General features: G+C 36.3%; 1 protein-coding gene across 8 annotated transcripts in view; it reads right to left on the minus strand.

Moving 5' to 3' along the window:
* Nucleotides 1-1,728: 1,728 nt before the first annotated feature.
* The window catches only part of LOC114530902 (neuromedin-K receptor-like), a 55,356-nt gene continuing 44,718 nt past the window's right edge, over nt 1,729-12,366 (minus strand). For 4 of the 8 annotated variants that reach the window (XM_028552512.1, XM_028552511.1, XM_028552513.1 and 1 more), the window contains 2 exons: nt 3,352-3,721; nt 1,729-2,630 (listed from right to left, as the gene is read on the minus strand). In XM_028552512.1, coding sequence (XP_028408313.1) covers nt 1,918-2,630; nt 3,352-3,661 — 1,023 coding nt within the window. In that variant the 5' untranslated portion in view covers nt 3,662-3,721 and the 3' untranslated portion in view covers nt 1,729-1,917. Of the gene's footprint in view, nt 2,631-3,351; nt 3,722-5,379; nt 5,488-9,434; nt 9,522-9,934; nt 10,072-11,074; nt 11,220-12,366 lie in introns of those variants that run through there. The other 4 variants (XM_028552516.1, XM_028552517.1, XM_028552518.1 and 1 more) reach the window with 4 other exon arrangements.

The following is a 12,366-nucleotide window of genomic DNA, read 5'->3' on the forward strand; positions in this document are numbered from 1 at the left end:
GACCCATATAGACAATGGTATGACCTGGATTGAGCAGATCACACCCCTAATTATCCCCCGCCCATCACCCGCGGGGAAACGACGTCATTATCACATCAAGATGCAAAATATTTTTTGGAGAATGTTCAAAAACGAAGGAAGTATGTATGAGTGGTTAGCGCTCCTAGCGACGAACTAACACTTTGCATCGTGTGGGAAAAACGTCTCTTTTTTCCTTTTATAGTAATAGAACTGCCAAGACTTGTAACTGTAATATAACAGTAGACAAACAAAATTGGCAATGTATATTGCTGCTTATAACTATAAGTGCAGGCTACGGAACAATTTACGATCAGATCTTAGGTTCAGCTTCCGCAACACTTGAGGTATAGTTGAATTGCAATAAGCAACACGGGATATCATTGTAGTACGTTTCGTGTTTTATATTATAGGGTTAACTAAACTTGGGCATGTATTCAATTCATTCTATTTTATATTCAGTAATTCAGAACAGGCAGCTATACACATAGCACCATATTTGTCAATGCAAAATAATAGTAAGATCATAAATATTGCTCAATCTCGTCACTGTAATCACTATACTATGATTTGCGACAAAAAGACTTGCACGGTGAATTCCATATCAAATTTATATTCATTATCTTATATGAATATATTCATAGAAGAAGTGGTCAATCGAGCTATTTCCTTCGTTTCCTGTGTTTATACCTAGCTAATTAGCCACCTCAGACCAATCTCGTAGACTCCAACCCTGGGCCATAAGTTAAAGATACGAGATTATATTTGATTAGTAAACTTGGAACGAGGATAAGTAGGACGGTAGCCTTTAATAGGCTGACTTCTATCCCAATTGCCAAGCCTACCTTACATCATCACTAACCCTAAAGATGACATAAAGAATCAAATTTTGGATCAGTTTATTAATCACAGTAATGTGCAAGAATTTAGAGACTACGTTTTTCCAACTTTTTTTTATTCTGACAACTCTTTTTTTGACAACAAATTTCGATTAATTATTGACTATTCCCTCCTTCCCCGATTGACAATGTTGGGTTTGGGGTGGTCTTACCCTAAAAATTAGGATTTCAACAGTTTTCAAGAATTTGAAGAAACACTCCTAAAATACCGATTTTTGATAGTTTTACTTTGAAAAATACAGAAAGAAAGCAAGAAATTCAGGAAAATGTTAGATTTATTACGGTTTTACCCCGAGAAAATTGTTTTACTGTACTATTGTATTGTTCTGAATAATTTATGAATACATGCAAAACCTTTATATCGTTTTTCCAAGCAAACGAAAAATACCATTAACTCTCGAGAAGCGTAACTCATCAGATATTAAAGATAATTTGCTAGAGCCTTAAACGCATTTTTCTCGGAGGTAGACTAAAAAAAAATTGTAATTCGTTAAGTTGCAGTAAAATACTGACAGTTTTTACCCCTGTACGAAATTATGAAATCAAACTATAGTTACATCACAGTTATTAGAATATGCATGGTTTGGAGACTAGATGAAAGTACAACATAGCAATAACACAATAATAATAATTATTATTATCTATGTTATTGTCCAGGTTTGTGCAAAAAATGGTTCCTTATCCGTCACATGTCTATTGTATTTTCTTCCCAACTAACCAACAGCAATGGCTTGAGTGAATGACTTGAACAACATGTTAATTCAGACCTTACTATTGGTTTATTTGTTCAAAATACAATAGACAAGTGACGAATATGGAACAATATTTTGCATAAATTGTTCCCCGACATAGTTAATGAGTTCTATTGTACTTTTAAGTAGTCTCTAAACCATGTATGTTCTATTAACTGTGGTTACATCTAACTAACTGTGTTAAAAAGGCCGTAAACCAATGTATTTTCGGATATAGTGGTTTGGGTGACATAACATGACGTTTCTGACTAGGCCTTTTGCACGGTCGACTGCAACCCCTGGCTCTCGGCAGAGGAATCGTTGAACCGTGGCGCAGGCCACCAAGGACAGAACCACGTTCGGAGTAACTGCTTAAAACCAGCTCTGAAATTATCATTAAATATCCAATATATGGCCGGATTGAACGCAGAATTCGCATGACTTAGAAAGAAACCCATAAAGAAAAGAGATGGTGGAACTCCACACCTCGGTCGGGCAAAAAACTGTAAGAACTGAGCCACAAAGCTTGGCAGCCAACACACAGCAAAAACGACGACAATGATTATAAGCATTTTGATTACTTTAGCTGCCTTTGATCTATCCTTACGCGCCTTGACCAAACTACTTCCAGGTGTTTTGTGGCGCCATAGGAAATGACTGATGGCTGCGTAAAGAATCGCTATTACCAAAAGTGGAAGCATATACATGGAAACGAATAGGATAACCGTATATACTTTTGGCGATGATTCGTTGTCGAAAAGTGGTTCCCATCCCTCGATGCATGTAGTTTGGTTCGCGACCACGGCGATCTTCATCGCGTATAATGTAGGGGACTGGAGCAGAACGGCCAAAAGCCAGCACAAGCCGATCATAATATTGCAACGCCGTTGGTCAATGTATTTTTTATAGGGGTAAAGAATAGCACAGAAACGATCAATTGCAATACAAGCCATTGTGAAGACTGAACAGGACACTGAAATACCTAGAAATATTGATAGTAATTTCATGTTCAGAATCCACGAATATAATCCTCGCTTTTAATCCTTACCGACTACTTATCACCGGCATACTAAAGGATAAGAATCAAGGATTATATTCGTGGATTATGAATATGAAATTATTACCGAAATATTGAAGTATATATAACGTGTAGTGTAAACCTATATACACGTATTTATGCATAACCTTAAAAGTAACAGGAGCACATGCGCACTTCTCTAATCAGTATCTTATCGCGCAAATAAAGAACTCGAGGTCTTTTAGTCTTGATTTTAATCCTGGTAAATAACAGTTAGGTCTTAAGAAACAGAAAACATTTTCCGTGTTTTCCATTCCGTTCTATAACTGTATAGAAACACAGGAAAAAATGTTTTCTATTTCTTTTATAAGTACCTCAATAAAAAGATTTTGTACAAATACTATAATTCGATTCAATTACAAATTCTCATTACATCGCTTCGCTTGTCAAGTTCGGCGGGAAAAGTCCCGTGTTTCTATACAGTTACTTTGTGTTTGCCTACTGTGCGTCAACCGGGAATAGAGACTATACATGGACCACAGTCCAAATTCGTAATTTTTATTTGCATTTTTGACATTTTGTGGCGGCAGACAACACGATGAATTTTTTCAGCCCCCAAAATAAAATATGTTCTCTGCCCCTGACACACACACGAAATCACGAAATACAACATTGGCCAACATACCTTGCAGAAACACGACCAATTTACAGGGGATCAAACCGAAAGGCCATCGACTTCCTTGATATATCTGAAAAACCGTTGCCGGCATGGCGGCCACAGTAATCAGAATGTCCGCCAGCGACATATTGACTATTTGAAAGTTTGTTATGGTTCGCATTTTCTTGTTCTTGTAAATGACGCCAATTACAAGAACGTTGCCGAGAAATGCCATGAGAATAACGAGAGCGTAGGCCAGTGTTTTAACAGCTTTTTCGGCATCACTGTCTTCGGATGCCGGAGGACAAGTGGAGTTGGTTATGTTTACGGCGGACATCGCTATAATGCGTGTATAGTCAATTACTCGACTTGAAAATCACCTGGTTGCTGTTGGGTCCTGGAAAATGAATAACAATTCTGTTTTATATGCTAAGACCCCGTCCACACGTACCCGGATATTTTTAAAAACGGAGGTTTTCTTATCCGTTTTGGCCTTCAGTTGCGCCCGCACGTAACCGCCGTTTTCGGCAACCGAAAACGGAGGTTTTCAAAAACCCTCTCCCGAGTGGAGTTTTTCGAAAACGCCGGTTTCGTGTTTACGTGTGGACGGGCGAAAACGGAGGTTTTCGAATACAATGACGTTGTTAGTCGGGTCCAGTCGATAAGGCGCGTATCGAAGATGGCGAACCAAAATTTTATAGCTGTTTTACTTGGGTTTACTTCAAGTATAATTGCATGCTCCACGCTGGGTGCTATCATTATGCTATCAAATTTCCTTCGTTTTAGCGTTTACGTGTGGACTGGGCAAAAACGATTCGAATACGCTTTGTGTGGACGCGAATTTTTTGAAAACGGAGAAAAAATCTTCTGTTTTTAAAAATATCCGCATACGTGTGGACAGGGTGGAGGGTCTAATAAGCCGCCTGTTCCATTCAAGAATGTTCCTAATTTATTTTTTAATCTGCAACTTACGGGGGCGATTGAGCTAATAAGATTTTTGACAAATTTTGAACGGCACCAAACTCAATGCCTAAAGCATTTTTCAATGCCCGAAGCGCTTTTCAACTCACGAGCAGCCGGGCTACTTGCCATAACCCGGCATAATCCTATAAATCTACCCTGACTCCCTGATATTAATAGTCTGTTACTAATATTTTCGTTTCTTATGGGCGGTGAAAAACTTGTATCAAGCCCGTTTAACTTAAACGGTGGTTAAGTTTAAAATAGAAAGCAAGTCTATCGTTTCATTCAACAAGCAACCTTAACCTTAATACAACGATACTGTTTACAACTACATATTCAGTGCGTAATATTCAAGTTCACTCATTCAAGAGAGATGTAAGAGTGTTATGTAATTTTGACTTATTCACCGTTTAAGCTAAACGGGCTTGATACAACCGGCCCCTGCAGGGACCGGTTGTATGAAAGCCGGATAGCGCTATCCACCGGATAGTGGATTTTTCCGTCGCTCTAAAATCGCCCGTTGTTGGCTGAAACTTTGATTAAACCTTAGTGTTCCTAAATTGAGGATCCTCTTCAACAATTGTTGCTTCCAAAGCTAAAATTTTGTTGCTTTTCAAGCATTTTTAGAACGTTTAAAAAAATCACTATTCGGTGGATAGCGCAATCCAGCCTTCGTACAACCGGCCCCAGTAATCTATATACCCTACACGGCTATACATGCAGTGAATTCATTTCTACTCAACATCCCCTTTGAAATAGATGATAACTGACTATACATGCACTATATATTATATTTATCATAGTTCTCAAACTGCATGTGCCCAGTATCCACGTTCAAAAAATGCAACAAAAATAAATTCGCGAAAAGTTGTATAGCTATATATATATATATATATATATATATATATATATATATATATATATATATATATATATATATATATATATATATATATATATATGCCTGCAGCGATTCAGCCTATATATAGAAACTGAGTATGGAATATGTTCAGACGTATGAGGAATATGAACATATAACAGTATATATGCAGTATATTATATGTATCGTATATATAGTGCAACAAAACTTACAGAAAATAGTTAACTTTCCAGTCCAGCTGTGCAACGCATAAAATCGTGAGAATACGAAGTAAACGAAATAAATAAACCAAGATTCTCGTGAAGCAATTTGGGCAGACAGCTTAGTTTTAATCATTTTGAGAACACCACGCTTTTGTGCTTATAAACTATCCATATTTGCATAAGATAACGAGTTGTCTTTTTCTCACTGTTAATAAAGAGTTTCACGGCATGCGTTTAAATTGAAACGTATTTAAATCAAAATTACAAACACAATTACAGCATATATTTTCGAAATAGCGCGACCTGATTGGTGGAAATGTGTCGGCGTGTTTTATTTAGAGGCGTTGAAAGTTTGAATGCATTATATAGTTGGTTTTTCCATCTCAGTTCTATGCTCAGTTTGAGCTATACATATGCGATTAAATGAATAATGATTTCTCGATAACGCTGTCAGAGGTAAAGTATTGAAGTGATTTATCATACAGCAAAGTGTCCATAAATTTCATGTCCTGAATTGCACACAATGTTCATTTCTCATTCGCTCAACTTGGCACACTCTGCATGTTTAAAGTAAATTAATACAGTCCTCATACAAATTACGCACTAATGAATTGACATTTTGAAGTAGTAAAGATTCATAAAAAGAGTATGTCGTTTTTTATGTCTGCTTGTATGAAAGCAGTAGACCTGGCCCTGGGTGTTTAAACGTTGCTCCATGATGTAACATTGTGATTTTTCAGGAAATAGTGACCGTAAAATGAAGTGCAGCGAAGCATGTTTAACCTCTCTTGAGGACACTTGTACATGCAGTCTAGACTGTTCGAGAAGTGGACTATTGAACTTTGTTATGGGATAAATGCATTATTTAATATATACCACTCTTAATACCGGATTACTGCAGTGAAACATATCTAATACCGTGGCTGAACTAGCAAACATACAATCACCACGGCTGGTTTTACGAAGGTTAGATATAGTATACGCAGCTATCTACTGGATAGTGATTTTAAATATAGTTGCAAGAATGCTCAACTACAGGTAGAAAACAGGTTTGTCCCAAAACGAGGACGATCTTCGATCGAAAACTCAAAAGTGGCTACATATTCGCATAGTTCTCTCTAAATGAAATTGGATTGAATGGCGAGAAATACGTTGAGCGATAAAAATCTTTCCATAATTGCGCGAGATTGGACTCAATCATGTCGGGTGAAAAACTTGGAAGATCAATTTACACACACGTAAAAAGTCAATAAAAATTCATGAGGAAAGATCACACGCATTCAGGATAATCAAATACATAATGAAGATAGTTGATGAATAAAAGTGAAAACAACAAAATTTAATTGCCGAATGATTTAAAAATAGACGTCTATGCTGATCTCAGTAATATAACTAAAAATCTGGACAACGTCATATATATCCATGCACTCTTAATTTATAATCGCAAAGGGTCAAACACTATATATATATATATATATATATATATATATATATATATATATATATATATATATATATATATATATATATATATATATATATATATACATATATATATATATATATATATATATATATATATATATATATATATATATATATATATATTATAAGATACATATGTCCACTGAGTATATATGTCCTATCCAGCTTAGGCAAGTGTCTGAATTTCTCACAATACTTATCATACATAGTAATTTATCTTTATACTACAAGCGCGAAGTATAGTTAGCCTACAGTTTCTGATTGTGCCTCATACGCATGCCCTCCAACGCAAGTGCGCCGCCGGTCGATGGTTTATGCATGTTTTCATCCGCGTATATAGGGGACTGGGCAGAGCAGTTAGGGCAGTTAGGACTGAATGTTTAATATATTATTATGCTATTTTTGACAAAAATCAAAAGACAAGGTTTACTATATTCGGTTTGTCTTTCTTCATAGATATAGGTCCATGTCTAGTACCTTTGGCAAATGCATCACGGGATCAGCTAGTCCAATATAATTAAGCAGATTCTGCTGTCAGCCCCGCCAATGGCAATGGCAGAAATTTAGTTATTTTAAAACTTAGTTATTTCATTCCAATTAATCTGAATTTTTCTTATGTATAATACAGCGTTTTCACATTTTGAATTTTAGGTTCGCTATTGAAACTCTCGGCCCGTCTGGAATAAATGGCTTCTTCTAGCTTCTTCATTTAGCGGAAACTGACTTGATATAACGATGTGAAAAGCACAATGTTGTGTTATTTACTGACGCTAAAATATAATAAGGCACACAAAGGGTTTACCACCGAATAAATTTAATTTATTTCCGTCGATTTATTATCATTAGGAAAACAAACCCGCGGTATGAAAAACAATCAAATTGTCAAAATTTCGATTTAATAATAATTTCAGTTTATCTATAGTCAAAGCATTGTTAGCACATCTTATCTCCGGGTATTGCATGAAAAATTGAGTAAGCATCAGTTATATTAACATCAACTATTATAACATTCGACTTCATACTCATATAAATTACGCGCTAAGGATAGATCAAGTAGCTATTTTCCTCAACGTCTTTGTCGGATATATGAAACGCCCGGTTCAAGGCGATAGATGTTTTTGAGCAGGAGTGAATACAAATCGTATATTAGCCAATTGATGAACTGTAGTATACAAAACAGTGCTAACTCCAAATGAAGAGATCATGCATTTTGATCATTCAACGTTTAGACTTTTTTGCCCCGATTACATGCAGATATCAGGAATGTTTACGGGATAATTACCACATTAGCACGCGCTTTGACTTAAAAAAAAAGTAAAAACACCCCGAAGATGAAGAATAAAATCTTGTAAACTCAAGATTTAAGCTACAAAATAATTTACGATGATATTTTGAATTAGAATTGAAATATCACTTGTCGTCATGTTTTAGCCCGACTATAAATATATCAAATATTAGGATGGAAGATGACGGATGTTGTTCAGATCTTCACTTCTTTGGATGATCTTTTTTCTTGTATTTGTTTTTCTTGAATTGTTCGCTGGAAAAGGCTTTTGCCGAGTTTGGAATTAGGGCGTTTTTGTATACTCCGTCATTTGCTACTTTTGAAGGAAACCCGATAGGTCTGTGGATGATCTAATGTCATGAACTTAATGATATCGGGTTTCTTTTAATTGTGTCAAATTACAGGCTATATTAGTATGATATATCACGCGCGTACACTTGTATAATATGATTATCTCAGATGTTGGCTAAATAAAGTCGGAAAGCTGAATAATCAACAAGCTTACTTCGTTCGGTGTTACCGTTGTATTGGATTTTCTTTGAAAATATACGAAATACTCGTTCCTTTAATCAAAGAGAAATAGTTTGCATCTTTATAGAAGATATAAAACAAGACCAATGGCAATGGCAATGCACTTTTTAACGTCTTTATACAGTGAAATCCTGTGGCATGCAGTGTCCGTTTGGATTATTTCTCATCAAATGTTTTATGTAACAACATGAAGCCTAAAAAAGCCAACAACAAAAACTTCTCGACGTCGACTCAGAAGAGTTACACTTACTCTACCGGGGTTTTTGTTCATTTTAGACAGTTGTTACACCACATTTGATGTTACACCACAGTTGGGATGCGAGCACTAGTACTACTGACTTCGAATTGGGCTCCCTATAGTTCCTAAACATAAACGCAATGTTTCAACGTCTTATGACTCACTAAATTCATACGATGGATAAAATGCAACAGCTTTTTAACACAGTATTTATTTACTGATATTGATAGTCATCATGCATGCATGCAGAAGTGATTTCTTATGGTCCCCTTTTCACTCGCTTCGCCACAGCGTCGGAAAAACACATAGATCTAGTTAAGATATATATTTTTCAACTTAGAGACGGACGCTCTGCCTGCATGTATGGTCATGGTCATCAAAAAAAGAGAGCGTTGATGCACACAGGACATGGTCAAAATTACAAGATAGTTATACAGGGTCAAACATGATTCAAAGTCTTCCATTTGTTATATATTTGTGCAGAAGAAACTACTTGCTTTACCAAGCACTACTTGGAAAACTTACTGCAAAACATGTGGAGCCCCGTGAATACGAATCTCACCGTGATCAATTATAGTTTTTCATTTTCTGCATGGTCTGGACAAACCGGGGGCTATCCAAGACATAACGAAGTTTATACAACAAGCTGTTGTAAATCACATTACTTAGAGTCTGAAGAACTTAAAGATCACCCTCCAAGATCATCACTATATATATGTAATCCACACTGAGTAAAATTCCCACTATATGCATGGTCATAGTTTGTAACTTAATTGTACGGCTTATCACGTTTTGTCTTAAACTGACATTATCCAATCAAGACAGGATAATCCACTTTTATAACTACACTCTACAGACCCCACTATGATCAAGTAATCTGGACCTAATTAGGAAACACCGCTACAAAATACATATAACTGCGTCAACGCGAGTAGAAATCTTTTCATATTCCAGTAAGTATCTTCTAGTTTTTGGTGCAAATATGATCCCTTCTAGAGAAAGTTTATACGGTATGCAAGGCTTACCACGCGTGCTCAAAATGAGACAAATCCTTGTTAAAGTCCGCAACAATTAACCGCAACGCCAATTTGTCAACATAAGCATGAAAGGCATTCTTTTACCACTCAAACACGAGAAATTCCCCTGTCCATTGAGAGCAATAGCAGAGTACTCGAGAAACCCGATCAGGGGCAAATTAAAAACGTTCGTAACTTGCCTCTCTCAGTCTCATACAGAATATCAAGATCTATGCAAATTGCATAATTTAGAACGCTCATTAGGGGTCGTAAAACGTCAGGGAACAACATCAAAACAGATGAAAATACGAATAAAATATTCAATAATCTATATGTACATCATAAATATTCTTGAGAAACTAGTTCAGTCCGTTCCAAGACATCATGCAACTACCAGTCGAAACCACATCAGTGATGTCGTATTCTCTAACGGAACGACAACAGCAACAACAACCACGAATGCCCTAACTACACAGGAACAGACATATCCCGGTGAAAAGTAGAAAAAAATGAAATAAAAGTAATTAATTTTTTTCTTCTGTGACTCTTGTTCACCGGCGTAAAATTTGCGGCTTAATTATTATGAGACATACATTACTTGGACCATATGAGTAAAGCATGCATATATATATAGAAAGAGAGATTCACAATCAGACAAACCATATATAGTCGTGCCCACGGTGCACGATAGGGGAATTGGTATTTAACTTTAGTTCTTAAATATTGGATGATGTGGACGTCGAAGGTAGAGTATATATAACTAGAAAACTATGCAATTTACCATGTGGCCCATGGCATAAATATACTTTTGCATGCTGGGAAACGGATATTGCATGCTAGTCTACGTTTTATAAGGAATATTGCATGTTATTAGGCCTTTAAGGACGCAAAATATACGCAGCAAATCTGGCAATTACAAAGTTTGTAACTTGAATTTTGACGTGCATGCTAATCGAATTTTACAGAATACAAAAATGACTGCAACTTATATATACACGAGCATTTATATGTGCTAGCTCAGCTCAACTAGCCTGTAAGTATACTTTCTAAAAAGTATCGGGGAAATGCCGAATCGACAAAACAGACTTCTTGGCAACTCGGCACGTTTTCTTTAGGGCATTCAGAACTTTTTTCTAAATAATTTCCTACCTTCTCTTAATTAAACATTAAAATGTCCACTAAAAATCCTCGGTTTAAAAAGCCCCTCCAAATAATGTCATCCAGTTAGGCTCAGAACGTTCGTTTATTTCAAACTAAACAACCACAAATCCCCGGCGACAACACATCGCAGAGCTTTGCAGATTTTTTGCTTCGATTTAATAATTTAACCTGCATAGTCGGCGAGCCATTTGATGTAATTGTCGGAGAAAATTGAACACAGATACGAACGCATCGTCTAATTATGATGGCTTATTTGCACGGAAAAATTTCATTTCATAATTAAGGTATAAAAGATGCGAATCAGTGTGTGATTAGCGCTTGAATTGGGTTTGTTTTCAAACTTCGGACGCGCGGTTACGTTGGTAATGTGGCATCGTGAAAAATATTTCCTAAACTCATTAATAAGTAATACACATTGATCAACTCGCCCAGGTTTTCCGCAAACAATTGCATATATGGTCGTGCTTGCGGGAGGACGAATTTAGCAATCAGATTATGTGCTTTAAATTGGGTCCACATGCAGCTTGTGCCAAGAAAATTCGCTGTCGCAGGATTGTAGAACTCTGAACTCTGTCAAGTGCATGCCCTATGACTATGTATATACGAAGTCGGTTATTTTGCTAGCGTGACAGACGATTTATTTAACAAGTGCATTGAGAACTGTTGCCATCTTTCATCTCAGACAACCACAGGTGAACGAGGGGAAATTCGCTTTAAACTAATCGGCAAATTTGGATGTTTACATTTTTCAGGTTAAGCCGATCGGAATGCCTAACATTTTGATAGTTCATGTAAAATGGTGAATAATGAACCTTTTTACCAGAAATAGTTACTGTATACATATGTATATATACATATACTGACTGGGTATACTAAAAATGTAAACCAATTTGCTGATTGGTGTAAAACGAAATTCCTCTTCAGTGTTCATGGTGCGAGGTGCTACGCTTGCCAACAAAATCCTGGACGAAAGAATCGCACATGAATTTTCCTAACATGTTTTCCTTATGCAAACTAACGACTGCTTCAGTTTATAAAACGTGGTAACAGTATCATTCTCCGGATATCAATTTTGTAGACCATGCATTTTTAACCGGTTATAAAAAGTGTGTTTCAGGCGTTTCACCCCCCGTGCACCCCACGTCTGTCACCACAGTACGCAAGATCTATAGCCCAATAATCCAGGATTAAATTTTTACAGGGTGTTGGCAATGAGAATTGTTTCATATAAAACAATTGTTGGACATTGTATATATATATACATATATAACGCTCTCTCG

The sequence above is a fragment of the Dendronephthya gigantea genome, unplaced genomic scaffold (genome assembly GCF_004324835.1).
Source record: "Dendronephthya gigantea isolate DGI-Jeju-01 unplaced genomic scaffold, DenGig_1.0 000067F, whole genome shotgun sequence".
Taxonomy (NCBI): Eukaryota; Metazoa; Cnidaria; class Anthozoa; order Malacalcyonacea; family Nephtheidae; genus Dendronephthya; species Dendronephthya gigantea.